Source organism: Chrysochloris asiatica, unplaced genomic scaffold, assembly GCF_000296735.1.
Source record: "Chrysochloris asiatica unplaced genomic scaffold, ChrAsi1.0 scaffold00265, whole genome shotgun sequence".
NCBI lineage: Eukaryota > Metazoa > Chordata > Mammalia > Afrosoricida > Chrysochloridae > Chrysochloris > Chrysochloris asiatica.
In genome coordinates this window covers 88,300-105,519 of record NW_006408783.1, presented here as the reverse complement: position 1 = coordinate 105,519, position 17,220 = coordinate 88,300, and the positions used below count along the sequence as shown (strand labels likewise).

At 49.4% G+C, this 17,220-nt stretch overlaps 1 protein-coding gene across 1 annotated transcript; it reads left to right on the top strand.

Annotated features, from left to right (window-relative positions):
* Positions 1-8,302: 8,302 nt before the first annotated feature.
* On the top strand, positions 8,303-14,691 carry AGT (angiotensinogen (serpin peptidase inhibitor, clade A, member 8)). The gene is made up of 4 exons (XM_006874171.1): positions 8,303-9,119; positions 11,715-11,979; positions 13,660-13,804; positions 14,500-14,691. Exons 1-4 carry the CDS (start codon positions 8,303-8,305, stop codon positions 14,689-14,691), a joined length of 1,419 nt encoding a protein of 472 aa, XP_006874233.1.
* Positions 14,692-17,220: the final 2,529 nt, after the last annotated feature.

Here is a 17,220-nt window from a genome sequence, read left to right as displayed (position 1 = left end):
CTGCGAACAGCAAAGGTCAGAAGTTCGAAACTACCAGGTGTTCTGCATGAGAAAGATAAAGCTTTCTGCTCCGGTAAAGATTTACAGCCTTGGAAACGCTGTACAGGGTCGCTATGAGTTGGAACCGACTCCATGGCACATAACCTCCACCACCAGCAATGCCACATACATATCACAGATATATGAGGTTTGAGAGCATTACAGAAAAAGCATATATAACAATTGCCAAAGGGCATTATTTGTAGAGTAGATGCGTGGGGATTGCAAAGGGTAGAAGGCAGGAAGGAAAATTTTTGATTTGAGGGACACAGGGGCCAAGACATGAGGTGGAGTGGGCATGGCCAGTCTGGTGGCAGGGAGAAGTGCGTCTGTGGGTGAACTGAGGGGACCCCTAGATCCTGAATTTGGATGGGTAGGAGGGGTTGGTATAAGGAAGGAACCAGGAAGAAGAGAGGCTCAGTTGGCAAGAAATAAGGAGCCAGTCAAAGATTGGTAAGCCGAGGAAGGAACTGAGAGAAGCGGTGTCAAATCCCTGTCTCTTACTTAGAGGACTAGGAGAGATGACATACTGGGAGGCTCAAGGAAACCCAGTGCCACAGAGGAGAGACAGCAGGGAGCATCAAAAGATAGAGCCCAGTCCCCATCCTGTCTCCAACTCGAGACTCTATTTTCCATGAATGAAAATTGACCCTTCGATTCTATTTTCAATACATTCAAGGGCTTCCCATTCCCATGGCGGTGGAGTTAACTCTAACTCATATACTGTAGGCTTGCTCGCTCCTTAAGGTTTCTGAGACTAAATCTTTACAGGAGCAAACAGCCTCATCTTTCTGGCAGGTTTGAACTCTGGACCTTGTGGTTAGCATCCTTACGCTTAACCCACTGTGCCACCAGAAATCCTTGTCAAGGACCTCAGCAGTTTCAACTGTGAGCACACTGGGCGTGCATGTGTGTGCCTGCGTGTGTGTTCTGGGGAGTGAGCTTGCAGCTTTGTCAGACCAGTAAAGGGGACTAAAAGTTGTTCTGGAGTCTGACAGAGTTGGCAAATTGCAGTTGGTAGCTAGACAAGGAAATGTGTTGAATGAATGCAATCCAGTGGGCACTACTAGCCTTTGACCATAGGCAGGGCTGAGTAGACCTGCTGGAAGAAAATGGAGCAAGCTGTGTTTGAAGTATTGTCAGAGTAAACACAGCTTAGTGGAAAGACCAGCTGCAGCAAAAGCCAGGGGAGGATTAGGAGAGCAGGAGTTGGGCTGCAAAAAACAGCTGCTGAAGGCATAAGGTGAACCTTTCCCCTGCCTGGCTTGCTGCCTTTCCTGGGAGAGGCAGGGGCAAGGGCAGCAATCGGAACAGGACTGTCCAGTTCCCCCCCCACACACACACACACAAGCAGCTTCCTCAGCAGACATACTGTGTTGACTATTTATGTTGCAAAAGTAACAGATTCACTGTAATTAAAAAAAAAAAAAAATGGGGGAGATATATAAAAACCACAGAGAAGAAAAGGGTCCCTGAAGGATGCAATGACTTGACAATAAGTGGCACAAACAGTTAAGTGCTTGACAGCTACCTGAAGATTGGCAGTTCGAACCCCTCCAGACCCTCTGAGGGAGAAAGACCTGGCAATTTGTTTTTGTAAAGTTTGTTGTTGTTGTTAAGCGCTGTCTAGTTGGTTCTGACTCGTAGTGACCCTGTGTAAGGTTTCTGAGGAATGGCTGGTGAGCTGGCTGGTGAACTTTGTGGTTCAAATTGATGCAGTCCAGTGCTTATCCTATAGTGCCAGGCCAGCACAGCCCCCCAAAGCTACTGTGTCACATGGAGTCACCGTTAACCAGAATTTTGTCATCGACATCTGACAGCAATGGCATACAGTTTGCAGCTTGGCGGCTGACCAAAGAGTTGGTGGTTTGAATCCATCCAGTGAATTCAATCCAGAGAGACGTGGAAATCTACTTCTGAAAAATCACCCATTGAAAACCTAGTAGAGCAAAGTCCTACTGGGTACAGTTGTACTCTTAACACACAAGTGGTTGCCACCATGCAGAATCTACTAGACAACAATGAGTTTTGTTAAACAAAAGAATCCAATTGTTATTATTTTGGTATGGACTGCAAATCACAAGATGGATGGTTGGAGCCCACTAGCTGCTCAGTGGTTGAAAGAAGAAACTTTCTGCTCCCGCAAAGATTTAAAATGTCTCCTAAAGCCTAAACAGGATTGCTATGAGCGCGAACCCGCTCATCAGTCCTGGTGTGGTGCTGTGGGCTAATGTGCTAGAATGCAAGTTTGGTGGTTCAAGCTTACTAGCTGCTCCTGGGAAACCCTATACAGGGTCGCTTTGGGTCGGAACCACTCAATAGCACTTAACAACAACAACATTAAGTGCTCTTCCCATCTTCTTTCTGTAGGGATATGTATGTACATAAATATATGAAAGAAAGAAAGAGTGTATATGTGTGTATATCTGCCTGTATGGGAGTATATATTTTAGGCCAACCATTCACATAGTCAGGAAACACTCAAGACCCCCTCATTTGTATCTTGCTGTCCCCTCTGACTGGACTACTCATCAGACACTGGCTCATTCTCTGCACAACTCCACGTTTTTGTTCAAATGTCACATTCTCAGTAATGTCTACCCCTATTCACAACTGCAACCACCCTCTCCCTTCTCCTGCATTATTCCAAATCCTGGCGCATAGTAGGTGTTCAATAAATATTTGTTGAATCAAAGAACGAGTATAGTAGGACAAGCATGGGCTTTGGGCACAGATACACCTACATTACCAATTTTCTGTTTGGGTGACTTTTAGCAAATGGGAGTCTCTTTGAGCTCAGTCCTCTCTCCTACAAGGCCGGCTGAATACTGTTTGTGTCGCAGAGGCGTTGAGAAGATGCATGTATCTGGCATCTGTGCACCTGGTAGGAGTTATCTGCTCAATGTATTTTGCTTTTCCTTCTAATTTTAGAGTGGAGAAGAGTTTCCCAATCCCTCCCTTGCCAGCTGTGCCCCTCCCTCCCACATCTGTGCGGGGGCCCGGGCCTCCGGTTTTCCCGCTGCCGCCAGCGCCGAGGCCGCAGGTTGCTCCTACAAGTCCCAGTCAATGTGCAACCCGAGCCTGGACAGCTCGTTCTGTTCAGCGTCGGATGTGCATCGATCACGAAGACTTCCTGGAAGGAGGCCCAGTAGAACCGCTCTCGGCTTTGACTCCCGCCTCCTGCAGGCCCCCTCCCCCACACCCAGGCCACGTGATGTGATCCCACCCACCAGTCTGTTCACTGCCGCTAGCAACTCTCCCCCAACTCAGATACAAATGCCCAGCCCGAGGAAGAGGTCATCATTTTTCCTGCAATCACGCAAAAGGTAGGTAAGTTTGAGCCCTCTACTTACTCGTCTCTTCTGCCCGTGCCCCATTCCCTTTCTCAGATGTCCCAGACCAGAGTGGTCTGGGGTGGAGGCCGGTCAGAGCAGACGGTGGCACGCAGCGATGGACGCTGCAGAGACAGCAAAGACATCCACACATAGTCTTCCCTCTGCAGCTCCTATTACCAAGGAGAACTGTTTTCTCTGAGCCCGAACTGGGGTCTGGGACCTCAAGGTGGTGGCGCGGAGTTCACCAGATCCTCATCTGTTCTGGCTTATTGTGACAGGACAGGGGAACGGTGAGGGACGGCCAGGGACTTGTCACCTTACAGGTGAGTCTCCACAGCCCCTACCCCTGGCACCTTAGGTGAGCTGTGCTCCACACCTCTGACAGCTCTCTCAGTCTGCGCTCTCTGATCCTGATTCCAGTCCGGGGGTCTGTGTAGGTTAGTTTTTCTCCTTGAGCCTCAATTTACTTATCTATAGATGTTGTTGTTAAGTGCCATTGAGTCGGCTCTGGCCCATAGCGACCCTGTATAGGGTTTCCAAGGAGCAGCTGGTGAGCTTGAACCGCCAATCCTTGCAGTTCAAACCGACTTTGCAGTCCAGCGCATGACCACACCAAGACTCCCTCTAGATAGGACTAACCAGATATGTGGCCTCTCTTTCTCATAGTGCTGTGGTGGATGTTAAAGAGAGTGGATATGGCTTGAAAGTGCTTTATAAACTTTAGGGTAAACTATAAATGCAAATTCTTATTATTTCATCCAAGAGGCACTCTAGACTGGTGCTTAAGAGTGTGGTTTGAGTCTTAGTACTGCTTTATACTAGTTATGTGACCTGCGACAAGTCACTTAATGTCTCTGTTCTTAACCACTATTGATCAAGTACCTCCTATGCCCCAGGCATTATTATGGGAATGTAGGGTATAAAGGTGCAGCTTGCATTCTAGTTGCAGGAAATAGTTGAAACTAAACAAAAACACTGACGGTAAGCATGTGTTTGCTGTTATCCTCTCTCTCTTTCTCTGTCTCACACACACACACACACAATGTTATTATCCCTTAAGCTCCGGAGCCACAGAAGCAGGGATTGTTCCAGGGGGAGAACCAAGGAAGGAGGAAGGCAGGGCCGCTGGGAGAGAGGGCCAGTTCCACCCCTCCTGGAGTACCCCTTATTTTGGGACCTTGCTTGCTGATTTAGAGCCAACTTGAGGAGCAGCAGCAGATCACAGTTGAAAGCAAACAATTTCTGCATTGAACACAATCCCTGGAATTGCTTCACCCAAGATGGTGCCTCTTTAGGGGTAGAGAGCGGTGTTCGTCTGCATTGCACAGTCCCAGGCTTGGCCTAGCCTCTAGTGTAGACATTCCTCAGCAAGAGTGCCCACAGTTTCCCCGGATGTTTCCATTTCAGTAGCTGTGAACTGGACAGAAAGGCCTAGAAAGAGGGAGAGAACTTTCTGATCCAGTTTTCATTTTGTGTCCTTTTTTGGTCCAATCTCAAACAGTTGGGATGGTCAGATTTGTGGCTAGGAAGACAAGGGGGACTCTGGGAGGCTGGAGAGGGAGCGAGCAAGGAGATAGCTGCAGAGTGGGATAGAGAGAGAGAGAGAATTGTTTCTCTTGTAGTTTTGTCTAGATAACTGGAGGCCTCGACTATGGTCAGAAGTCAAAGTTCCTTTGGCAATTTGATGCCTAATGCAGAACAAAACAGATAAAACACTTGGGATGGATGAGAGCATGTGTCAGTTATCAGACCTGGGGGTGGAAAACAAGGTGCAAATATCAGAGAGGGTGAGTAGATGTGGGTAGAAAGAATCCCCTGTTAGACTATCTTGCACAGTGATGACTTGCTGTGGCTACAAAGGAAAACAAGCCAAGCTAATTGGCAGCAGATGGCTGTGGGGCTACAGGAGGGTGCAGGAAGCCCAGGGAGGCCCACCCTTCCCCACTTACTGGAAGCTCTGGAAGGGCAGGGAGGAGGCTCCCAGAGGACCAGAGTGACTTAGTAGTACAGCACACAGCTTCTGAAAGGAAATGAGTAGATAGTGTACACATTGTTTAGAACTGAATGAACAAATGGAATGAACACCCCTCCTCTCAAGTGAGAAGAATACAATTAGTTAACAGGAAAAGCCCAAGAATATGTCTTTACCAGGATTTCAGGTGAGTGTCCATATGCCCAAGAAGCTTTCTACCTGCTCCTGGGAGGTGAGGCTGGAGTAGAGTCGTAGAGTTGAGAGGGAGACTCGAGTCAAAATCGGAGGCTCCAAATCCTGGCTGCACGCGTCAGTATCATCTGCAAGACTGAAGCCGACTTGAGCTTTCGGTGCTCTGCAGGCTGTGTGAGGCAACCCTCCGAGGTGCAGCAGCCTGTGACCGACATGATGTACGCTTTACAAACTTACCACAGAGAATGAATGTGAGAAAACCATGGAGGCCACATGCGCGTAGAATAAGAAAGAGACACCAAATTTAGGTCCAATCTGTACTGAGGATGAGTGTTCAAGTCATTAGTTGTGGTATTTAAACAGTCTTCACTGCCTCAAAGGAGTTCTGGCAGATAAGCAATGGACTGACTGCTAACTGCAAGGTTGACAGTTCAAACCCACCAGCTGCTCCTTGTGAGTAAGATGATGCTCTATCAGAAACCCTTATATATAGGGTTGCTGAGTCAGAATCAACTTGATGACAAAAGGTTTAGATTTGGGATTTTCACTGCCTTACGAGAGCTATCAGGTGTCCTGGGTGGCGTGCGGGTTAATGCGCTGGATTTCAAGGGCAGTTTGAACTGCAAGGTTGGCGGTTCAAGTTCACCTTGGAAACCCCTATACAGGGTCTCTATGAGTCAGAACCAACTTGACGCCACTTAACAACAATAGCAACAAGTGAGGCAAGCAGATTTTGGGAAGGAAAAGTGAAGAATTGGTCATAAAGACAGCCCACCGTAGCCACTGAGTCGATTGTGTGACTCATAGCAGTAGAGTTTCCAAGACTATGAATCCTTACAGAAGCAGACCGCTTCATTCCCCCCCTCAGATCAGCTGGTGGGTTTGAATTAATGACCTTGAGATTAGCAGTCCAGTGCTTAACCCACAGTTCCACCAGGGCTACTTGATCGTGAAGCTGATGAAGAAAAGCAAGTGTAGAAAACTAATATTTTATTTGATGTCAGTGGTCTGTTGGACAGTAATAGATTATGTGAACAAAAAAAACCAATGAAAAAATCTATACCCAGCCCTACTTGGTGGTGTGCCAGGGAGTCGGTTCCGACTCACAGCGACCCTGTGTATGGTTTCCAAGAATATAAATCTTTACGGGAGCAGACAGCCTCATCTTTCTCTTGCGCAGCACCTGGTGGACCCAAACTTGTGACCTTGTGGTGAGCAACCTAATGGGTAATCCACTAAATGACCAAGGTTCCTGCAGCCCTACTGTTGTTGCTGTTGTTAAGTGCTGTCTAGCCGGGTTTCGTGGAGCAGCTGATGAGCTTGAACCACCGACCTTGCAGTTCAAACCGATTTTGCAATCCAGCGCATTAACCCACAGTGCCCTGCCAGGACTCCTTGTAGCCCCTTTAGAATGATTAAGTCAGCAGTTCTGTGAGTGGAGCTGGGTAGGGATGCTAATGTGCAACTCTTTTGAGAACTGGTTTGGGTTGTGGCCAAGGAGGAAATGTCTGGGCTTCGGTGTGAGCCTGTTAGTCCTTCATCTTGGCTGCACATTAGGGCCCTAGAGAGGGAGATGAAAAGAAAACAAAATTGCTAGGTCATTCCACAGACTCTTTAGATTAGTGTCTCTGGGGGTGCGACCCAGGCATTTTCTAAAGCTCCCCAGGTGGGGCCAGTGGCACCAGCGTTGATGACAACTATCAGACAAAGAAAGAGTAGTCTTGAGTGACATTTCTGTTGCCTGTCTACTGTCTGACCTTGAGACCACTCTGTGTGTCTCAGACTTTCCCTTCCTGTGCTTGTAAAGAGGCAACACAGTCCCTTCCTTACCTGATAACCCTAACACTCTCTTTAGCTGTTTTTGGTGTCAGTTCAACTCTTAGTGAGCCTGTGTACCATTTTTGTGGCACTGTGCGTTAATGCGCTGGACCGCAAGGTCAGTGGTTCAAACTCACCAGCCGCTCCTTGGAAACCCTATACAGGGTTCTCTATGAGTTGGAACTGACTCGATGACACTTCACAACAACAACATAGAGTTTTTTAGGAGTGGCTGCTGGGTTTGAGCCATTGATCTTGTGGTTAACAGTCTAGTGCTTGTTCTGCAACACCACAGCTCCATGTTAATATATGAGAAATGGTTTTTGTAAACTGTTACATATTACACATATATGGAGTCTCAGGGTGGCACAAATGGCTAAGCACAACTGAAAGGTTGGTGGTTCGAACCCACCCAGAGGCATCTCAGAAGGAGGTGTTGGCAGTCTGCTTCTGAAAGGTCACAACCTTGAAAACCCTATGAAGCAGTTTTACTCTGACACCTGGTGTTGGTTGCTGAGTTGGAACCAACTCCACATGGTGGCTGGAGAGTGAAGTGTAGATTTCTGGTTGACCATGTACTGCTGGGTCTTTCTGGTGTTTGTTGTCTTCTAGCTGTCTTACAAGCTGTCACAGGACTTGGACTGAGTTCTTTCCCGCCTTTTCTGGGGCTAGGAGACCTCCACAAAGACCTCTGGCTGGTAAACTTGGCGCTCTCTGGAGGAGAACCAGAGATGTGGGGATTGCCCCCAGATCACATAGATACGTTTCAGGGAGCTTAAATCCACCTCTCGTCTTCATTATGTCTGGATGAACTTTTCCTGGGCTACATGGTTTTGCAGGGCAACTGGGACAACTGAACCTTTGGCTAGTGGGTACTTAATCATCAGTATCACTTCTCACCCTTCACAAAATGATGTTTCAGGGTACAAAGTGAGCAGCATCAGAGATGGCCCCTGTCAGCGTGAACCTGAGGACCACCATCCTCTGCCTCTTGGTCTGGGCTCATCTGGCCACCAGTGACCGTGTGTACATCCACCCTTTCTACCTCATCACCTACAATGAGAGCAGCTGTGAGGAGCTAGGGAAAGCCCAGGAGGAGGAACGACCAGACCCGACCTTTACTCCTGTTCCGATTCAGGCCAAGATGGCCCCTCTGGATGAGGAGGCCCTGAGGGCCCAGCTGGCTTCTGCAGTTGAGAAACTAGAGGAGGATGACAGGTTGAGGGCCCTGAGAGTTGGAACGCTCATCAACTTGAAAGGCCTCCACGTGTACACACTGCTGAGCAAACACACGACCCATATATTCTCCCCAGTGGCTCTCTTTGGCACCCTGGCCTCTTTCTACCTGGGGGCCTTGGACCCCACAGCCAGCAAATTACAGACATTCCTAGGTGTTCCCGTAGTAACTCAGAACTGCACCTCCCGACTTGACGGCCAGAAGGTCCTTTCTGCCCTGCAGACTATCCAGGGCTTTCTTGTTGCCCAGGGAGGGGGGCCCAGGGACACCCAGCTGCTTCTGTCCACGGTTGTGGGCCTCTTCACAGCCCCCGGCCTGCGACTGAAGCAGCCATTCGTGCAGGGCTTGGCGCCCTTTGCCCCTGTGACCCTTCCCCGCTCCCTAGACTTGTCCACAAACCCGGATCTCGCCGCTGAGAAGATCAAGAGGTTCATCCAGGCTGTGACTGGGTGGAAACTGAGCCTACCTCTGGCAGGGGCCAATCCAGACAGCACCCTGCTTTTCAGCACCTTCATCCACCTCCAAGGTAAGTTCGAACCTCAGGTCTGCTTGAGCCCTGAGTTGGCGGACCCAAAGAGGGGCAATTCTCTTGTCTTCAGGGAGTCAGCGTTACTGCTACTTCTGAGTGAAGCAAGGCCTGAGCTCAGAGATGGGATGGGTGGATGGGAGGAGGGGCTGCCCATGGGAGTCCTTGGATAAGCAGTGACTGAACACCTACCTCTCCTCCTGCTGCCTTATCATGTGCTGCTAACCTGTAAACCAAACTAGTTTCTGTGGAGTTGATCACGCCTCATGGTGCATGTCAGTTATACAAGCATGCTCCATGGGGTTTTCAGTGGCCATGTTTTTCAGACGTAGATTGCCAGGCATTTCTTCTGAGGCAACTCTGAGTGGACTTGAACCACCCACTTTTGGGTTAGCAGCTAAGCACTTGACCACTAGTGTCACCCAGGGAAATGCACAGCTACTGGGCACAGACTTCAATTATTTCACATGATGTGGTGAAGAGTATTGTTACCTTTACTCGTGGATGAGACCATGGAGATTCAGACATGTAAAGTCACTTGTGGAAGATCACACGGGCGCATCTGGGCTCGGGCCCTTTAGGAAGATGGAGATTGAGGCTCAGGGGCCCCTGTAGAAAGAACTCATTTGCATATTGAAATCACTATCGTCCTGGGATGGGACATTATGAAAAAAAATCTGTGCTACAAAGTGTGCTTATTACTCATTCATTTGGCATATAATTGTGGAGAGTTTGCTCCAGTGTGAATAGCCTCCAGGCCCCACCCCCATGCCACCTGCCAAAGAGCAAAGGGAGAGAAAACATGCAAATATCCTGGTGTTAGGCTGCAAGTACTCTAGAAAGATGTCACTGCTAAGAACTGCTAAGAGCCACCAGGGAAGGGGAACACTCTGGGGTGTACGGAAGGCTTTAGTGGGGTGCCCTGGGGTAGGATTATGGCTAGGTGGAAGGGCATTCCAGGCAGCAAAGATGTGAGAGAAAGCACTGCTCTTAAGGTAAGAACAGAAACCAGTGAGTGGTTTGTTGACCAGAGCTTACAAAGGAGACAGAAAGGGGGAGAAGGATTCCTGGTGTGGTGTTATAGGATAAGCACTGGATTGCCAACTACAAAGTCAGTGGTTCAAACTGACCAGCCACTCTTCAGAACCCCTATACAGCATCGCTATGAGTCAGAAGTGACTTGACGACGCTTAACAACAACAGGATTGGGACGAGACTTTGAGGGCTCCTGAGACCCTGAGAGACTCCTGAGTTGGACCTCATGAGTGGGTAGACGGTTGAAACAGGGTGCTCCGCGGCCACTGTGGCAATCTATGCTGTGTGGGTCAGAGGCAAGGAGGGCAGTCTGCAGGTTGTGCAACAGTCTAGGCAAACTGCCGGGGACGTGCACTCTAGAGGTGGGCGAGTCCACAGGCAGGGGTCAGGGAGGAGTGTGCTTGAGAGACATTGACAGGCTGGGCATCCTTGTGGGGGTCAGAAAGAAGTGAGAAGCTGAGAGATAGGACTGGGGGACAGCATGATTTTCTACACCGGTAGGGTTTTTGGAGTCAACTGAGTAACAGGAAGAGACCCATTCCCCTTGGGTATGGGTGAGACCCGAGAGGTCTGCTTATTGCAGTGGGGTTTTATTTATTTATTTTTGGGTTGGAATCAATACAAGAAAGACAGAAGGGCTCTTGGTACTGGTCTACCTAGTTTCTCCTCATATTCTTAGGAACACTCCAGAAAGGCCCTTTCTAAGTGGGGCGGGGGGGGGGAGCACGCACACCATGACATATCAGGGGGCTCACAGATGGCCTTCAGGGGAGGGAGTGATTGGGACCAGGCGTGGGCTGCTGTAATTAGACCTTAAGCGCAGTGGCAGCAAACAGGATTTATTTCTCCGGTGACAGCCCAAGCCAAGGCTAACCCTCCTGTGGTCTCCTCATTCTGCCATCCTAGCTTCCTGAATGTCCCCACCACTCTCTGAGTTTAAGTTGCACATCTTGCCTCTGCTCAAATCCCACATCTGCCCCTATCAGCAAGGATGCTGAGACCTGGGGTCCTTATTCCAGGCCGTGTGCCCGGGGGTATGCACTGCACTGTAGGGAGGGAAACTGGCCGGCTGGATAGGCATGGCCTGGCCTTAACTGGCCAGTGTCTACGTGGGTAAGTTCCTTCAGCGCTTTGAGTCATGGTGTCCTTGAGAAGAAGGTAAATGTAGGTAGATGTTAAACCTCAAGTTCAGGGTCTGGCATTCAACAAGTGGCAGTTAATATTGCTGTTTAATTGAATACCAAATGGCTGTGCTTTGGAGGAGGAAGACTGGAAGAGCACCCAGGGCGGTGTGTTGTACTGAGGAACACGTGGTATGGTTTTGGACTATGCTGGGGAAGAGAGGGAGACGCCAGGAAAACTGTGGGCTGGTATCAGGGCTTTTCAGGCTGCCTGTGAAAAGTTTGCTTTCCTTAGAAGCACTCATTTTTCTCTCGGGGGACTCGGAGACTTGGCAGAGCAACCCTCTCTGGGGACTTGGCAGAGCAACTCTCCTCCTGAGCCTCGCCACTACCCATTCACCCCCAATTCCACCTTTTCCTGTCCTGTCTGGGTTTGCAGGGATAATAAAGGGATTCTCCCTGCTGGCGGAGCCCCAGGAGTTCTGGGTGGACAACACCACAGTGTCCGTGCCCATGCTCTCAGGAACTGGCACCTTCCAGCACTGGACCGACACCAGCAACAACTTCTCGGTGACTCGCGTACCCTTCAATGACAATGTCTGCCTGCTGCTGATCCAGCCCCAGCATGCCTCAGACCTGAGCAAGGTGGAGGCCTATACTCTCCAGGTCGACTTCCTAACCCGCAAGAAGAATCTGGCTCCTCGGTACGGCTGCCTAGAAACACATTCTGAGTCTCAGGTCACCCCCATTGAAGGGGAAGGGCCATGTTACACTTTCTGCATAGGCGTGGAGCAGGGAGGCCAGGGTGGGCGATTGGCTACCCAGGTGACCTCAAGTGCTGACACACTGCCACAGTGTTTCTGGGGCAGACTATGTATTCACCCACCCAGCCACCCACGTATCCATCCATCCATTCGTCCATCCATCCATCCATCCATCCATCCATCCATCCATCCATCCACTTACCCATCAGTTTATCTATCCATCCACTTACCCATCCATCCATCCACCCACCCATCTACTTACCCATCAATTCATCTATCCACCCATCCATCTATCCCCATCCACGTATCCATCCATCCATCCATGCATCCATGCATCCATGCATCCATCCATCCATCCATCCACATCCACGTATCCATCCATCCATCCACAGATCCATCCATCCATCCACCAACCCACCCATCTCTATTGATATCTCCATTTCTCTTTCTAGCTTCAGGTAAAGTGAAGGGGAAAAGAAAGTTTCATTTTTCTATGATTATGTGTACTCACCTGTATGGGGACATATATTACCGCCCATCCCTCCCCACGCATGCACAATCTTCAGCATTTCAAACATTTGTTAGTAATGGGCTTTCCAGTAGGATCTGAGTTCTTAAAGAGACCAAGGGGCTGGGAGATTTCTCAGGATGTTTCCTTTGACTCACAGAACGCCCATTCCCTGGATAGCCCTTATTTGCTACACAGGGAGGTTTCCATTTGTTAAAACAAAAGCACAGCCTTGTCCTGCCTCTCCGGCCAGGCTGCTGAAGTCAAGGAGTCTGTTTCTGAGATAAGCACTGTGACATACCATGGGGCGGGGGGGTTCCACATATGGCCTTCAGGAGGCAACTTTCTTAAGTTTTTGGGTGTCACTGGAAGCATTCATAGATTCTCAGAGCTACTAAATGAAGAAGAGGTAGACTTTTCTATATGGAAGCTATGTGCTCTGGCAGATGGCATGTGCCCAGCACTGCGACCAACATCACAGAGTCTTCCCATTTCTCATCCTTCCTTAAGCATTTCTTCAGGAAGGACAGAGAGCTACTGAAAGGGGGCTGCTGCTGGTGGTGGTGGTGTGCCGTGGAGTCGGTTCCAACTCATAGTGACCCTATACAGGGTTTCTGAGGCTGCAACTGTTTACGGGCTGCATCTTTCTCCCTTAGAACAGCTGGTAGTTTTGAACTGCTGACCGTGAGCTTAGCACCCCAAATTGTAACCACTATACTACCAGAGCTCTTTGAAAGCTGGCTAACAGGTGATTATGTGTTGTTTCAGAGAACACTTATATTTTAATTACCCAAGCAATACAGCTTCAACGCAGCTCACCTAAAAACAGAAGAAAACAAAGAACAGTCTATCTCCCAGAGGTTAGCCCTGTTAAATTTTGTATGTCCTGGTCATGTGTAGCAAGGGACCTGAAAGGGTTTTATTGTGTTTGTTGCAGAAAAAGGATTCTCAAGGATTAGGGCAACCTAGCTAGGCATGGTGGGCAAAATGTCTTCAGAGACTCATTTCCAAGTTCCCTGGTACCCTTGTTCTGAGCCAGCCCAGTCTCTGGTGCCTGGAACCTTTGTGTGGGAGTCTCTGTGGAACTTTCCTGAAGCAGATCCTCTCCCCAGGACTGTACACCTGACTATGCCGCAGCTGGTGCTGGAGGACGCCTATGACCTGCAAGAGCTGCTCACTCAGGCCAAACTGCCCACCCTGCTGGGCCCGGAAGCGCACTTGGGCAAAATTAGCGACACCCATCTCCGAGTTGGAAAGGTAGCGTGGGGGGCCACCACGAGGATGCGTAGGATAGAGTGAGCACACAGGAAGATTGGGGGTGGGGGAAGGAGAGGCATGTAGGGTTATGTGGGTATGCTTCAGGGCAGGAGAGGATGGGTTCTCCAGGGACAGGTGGAGAGCATCCAATACCCCCAGACAACTCTCTCCTCCCATGTGGCTGTTCCCTCAGTCAGACCCTCCCCAGATCTTAGGGCCAGCCTGGGACCAGGATGTGGAAAGCAAGGCATTCTGGGCCCTGAGAGGGACGGCATGCTTCCTTGTGCCCTCAGTGCCTCACTCACTTCGCCCCAGCCCCAATCCTCCTGCACAGCTCCCACTTTATGAAAACACTAGGTGTAGGTACCACATATGCTAGGGCGTCTCCACAGCCACCAGCCAAGCTTCTGGGGTGTTCTGGGCACCATGCTGGCCCTGGGGGAGGAGCGGGAGCACTCATGGGCTTGCTCTCAGACCTCACAGGGGCTCCGAAGGATGGACAGAGTCCCATGTGTCCCTTTGGGCAGCAGTTGGGTCTGCCAGGGACAGTGGGCAAGTGGAGGCGGGTGGCTGGAGGGACGCTTTGAAAGGAACTGCCACAACCCCCCAGCCCCCAGGCTAGTGCTGCTCACCTCTGAGGTCCCTTGCCCATTGTACTTTCTATTACCATCCCGCCTAAAGTCGCTCTTTTGCAGGTGCTGAACAGCGTCCTCTTTGAACTCAAAGCTGATGAGGGCAAGCAGCCCCCCGAGTCAGTCCAGCAGCCTGACATGCCCAAAGCCTTGGAGGTGACCCTCAACAGGCCATTCCTGTTTGTAGTCTATGAGCAACATGCAGCCACTGTCCATGTCCTGGGCCGGGTGACCAACCCGAAGAGCAGGCCATGAACCTGCCAGGGTGCCACATGGGACCCCATGCTGGAGTGGGAGGCCTCAGATGGCAGGCGTGAATTTGTCAATAGTCTTCTCCTCATTCATCTGCTGTGCACGGGAGAGGAGTTGTTTCTCCCTGGTAGAGGACATCTGTGTGTGTGGAGCAGGAACTTGGCGGTGCCCCAGACTTCCCAAGGTGGATAGCTGCATTGTGGCTAACAGGTTGTGGAGGCCAGGATCAGAGCCAAGCAAGACCACTGCCTTGGAAAGAGTCCGCACAAACTTAGTTTAGAAACCAAGAAGCGTTTCCTTTTTAATTGAAAACAGAGATTGGAGTTTGAAATGAATACCAATTTTTCATTGCCTTGGGTTTATATTCTGCTTATCGAATGTGAGACTATGGAAATGACTAGGATGTAGTTCTCCACAATATGTTTTTATTTTATGTACCTTTTGTGCTTTTTGAGAAGTGGCTTAAGAAAAACACAATCATCTGAATTTATGTTAGGCTGTAATACCATGATTGATTACCCTTGTTATTAATTAATAAATGTCATGTAGCAATAAGCAACAGAACAGATATGTGTAAGTTAACAGATCGATTGTATAAACACAGTGCTTTGGGGACTTTCGATTCGTGTTTTGGATGGAATTTCCATGGAGGGCTTGGACTAATATTTACCAACTTCTCATTGAGAAGTTTAAGGCAGTGCCTTTCTCTGGGCACTTTCATCCATAGCAATGGGGATCATCTTGTTAGGGTCATGGACAGATAGACACTTGTAGGGGACACTGTATCTCACTGTTGTTAAGTGCAGTCCAGTCAGTTCCAACCCATAGTGACCTTGTATAGGGTTTCCGAGGAACAGCTGGTCAGTTTGAACAGCCGATCTTGCGTTCAAACTGACCTTGCAGTCTGGCGCACTAACCCATAGTTAACCCACACACAGTGTGATGGACAGATGGGCACTTGCAGGGACGCTGTACCTCACTGGCAGTTGATAAAGGGGTTGGGCAGGCTGAACGGTTTCCCTATTGGTGACATAGGGCCATGCTGTTGCTTATAGTCTGTGCCTGAGGAGCAGAAGATAGAGAAATAAACCTTCACAGATAAATATTAGTGAAGTGCTTTGTTTTTTTTTGAAGTTTTTATTGTGAATTGAGTGATCATTTACATGAGAGAACATCAGCTTTACATTCAGCCTATTGTATTTTGTTTCATTGCAATGATTACAATCCCCTCCATGAATCATCATTCAACAGCATTTGCTTCCATTCCCTCTGGGATTTTTTGGATGTACACTCAGGAATATATAACCATTCAAACAACCAAAGGGCACACCCTGCACGCCAGTCCCCCAGCCGCCAGCACACAGCCCCTCTCCCTCCTTGACTCCAGAGTCCCCAGCTGCTCCATGTCATCATCTCTGCCTCCATCTCTGGCATCGCCCGCTTCTCTGGGTAGGGTCAGGCACTCCACTCTTCTCCCTTAATGGTCCCAGGGACCTCAGCTCCTGGACTGCAAGATCAGCCACTCCCCTCCTTTTGTTACAAAATGTCTACCCTTACATTTGCAAAAATCACAATCAGTCCTGATATCCTGGTAGCAATTATTGTGAAGTGCTTTCTGTTGAGGTCTCTGCCCCCACCCCCCTCAGCCTGGGTGGGATTAGACCTCTACCTCCTACATCTTAGATCTGGCTGCATGCCCAGTTTTGGGGGTTCACTTAGATGATGTTAGTGGCTTCAGCAGTATCTGTGGGAGCTGCCCTATCACTCTGTTCATTGACTGAGCCCAGTGGGAAGCCACAATTCCAGGGACTGGCTGGAGAGGGAGGCTGGTCCTCTGACTCAACCAGGGCCCATGGCAGGGCAGTAAAACAGCAAGGGTACTTAGCCTTTCACCTCATGTTCCCATGTCTCCCCAGCTCCAGTGTTGAGGGCAGTGTGTTCTTCCCACCACCATGAGTGTAACTCAAAGTGACTGCCTCTCTGGGTCTCAGCCCTCATGGGCAAATGGGGAATGCTTAAGTGAAGACTGGAATAACCACTGCCCTGTTCACATCACTCAGTGTGTAAGAGACAACTTCCTGCCCACAAGTCCTGCTCTGCGAAAGTAGAGCATCAATGGTTGTCCCTGGCTCAGTCATAGCTGATGAAACAAGCTGGAACGGAGCAGAATTTGCAAACTGTGACTTAACAGGAACGATAAAATGATAGCCTGCTGGAAATTTAATCTCTCTCTTAGAAAACAGGGGCGGCATATGCATCGCATAGCAACGGAATCCGAAGGGCAGAGTTAGAAACAACCCTGCCCTACTCAAAGATGGCAGCTAACTGCGTGGCTCTGGGTATGTTGCTCTCCACAGTTCTGGCAATGATAGTCTCCCACATCAGGCCCCTGAAAGGGTTCTCTACACTTCCGAGTTTCCCATTCCAGGACGTCGACTCATGAATGTTTGTATTGTTGTCCCACTTTACCTAAATGAAAAAAAACTCACATCTGTTCCGATTTAACCCTGTGGCCATGATGGAATTTGTGCT

Coding starts and splice junctions, on each gene's coding strand:
- AGT (XM_006874171.1), top strand. CDS start 8,303: ATGGCCCCTGTCAGCGTGAACCTGAGGACCACCATCCTCTGCCTCTTG. Junction 9,120..11,714: donor CACCTTCATCCACCTCCAAG/GTAAGTTCGAAC, acceptor CTGGGTTTGCAG/GGATAATAAAGGGATTCTCC. Junction 13,805..14,499: donor CCCATCTCCGAGTTGGAAAG/GTAGCGTGGGGG, acceptor GCTCTTTTGCAG/GTGCTGAACAGCGTCCTCTT.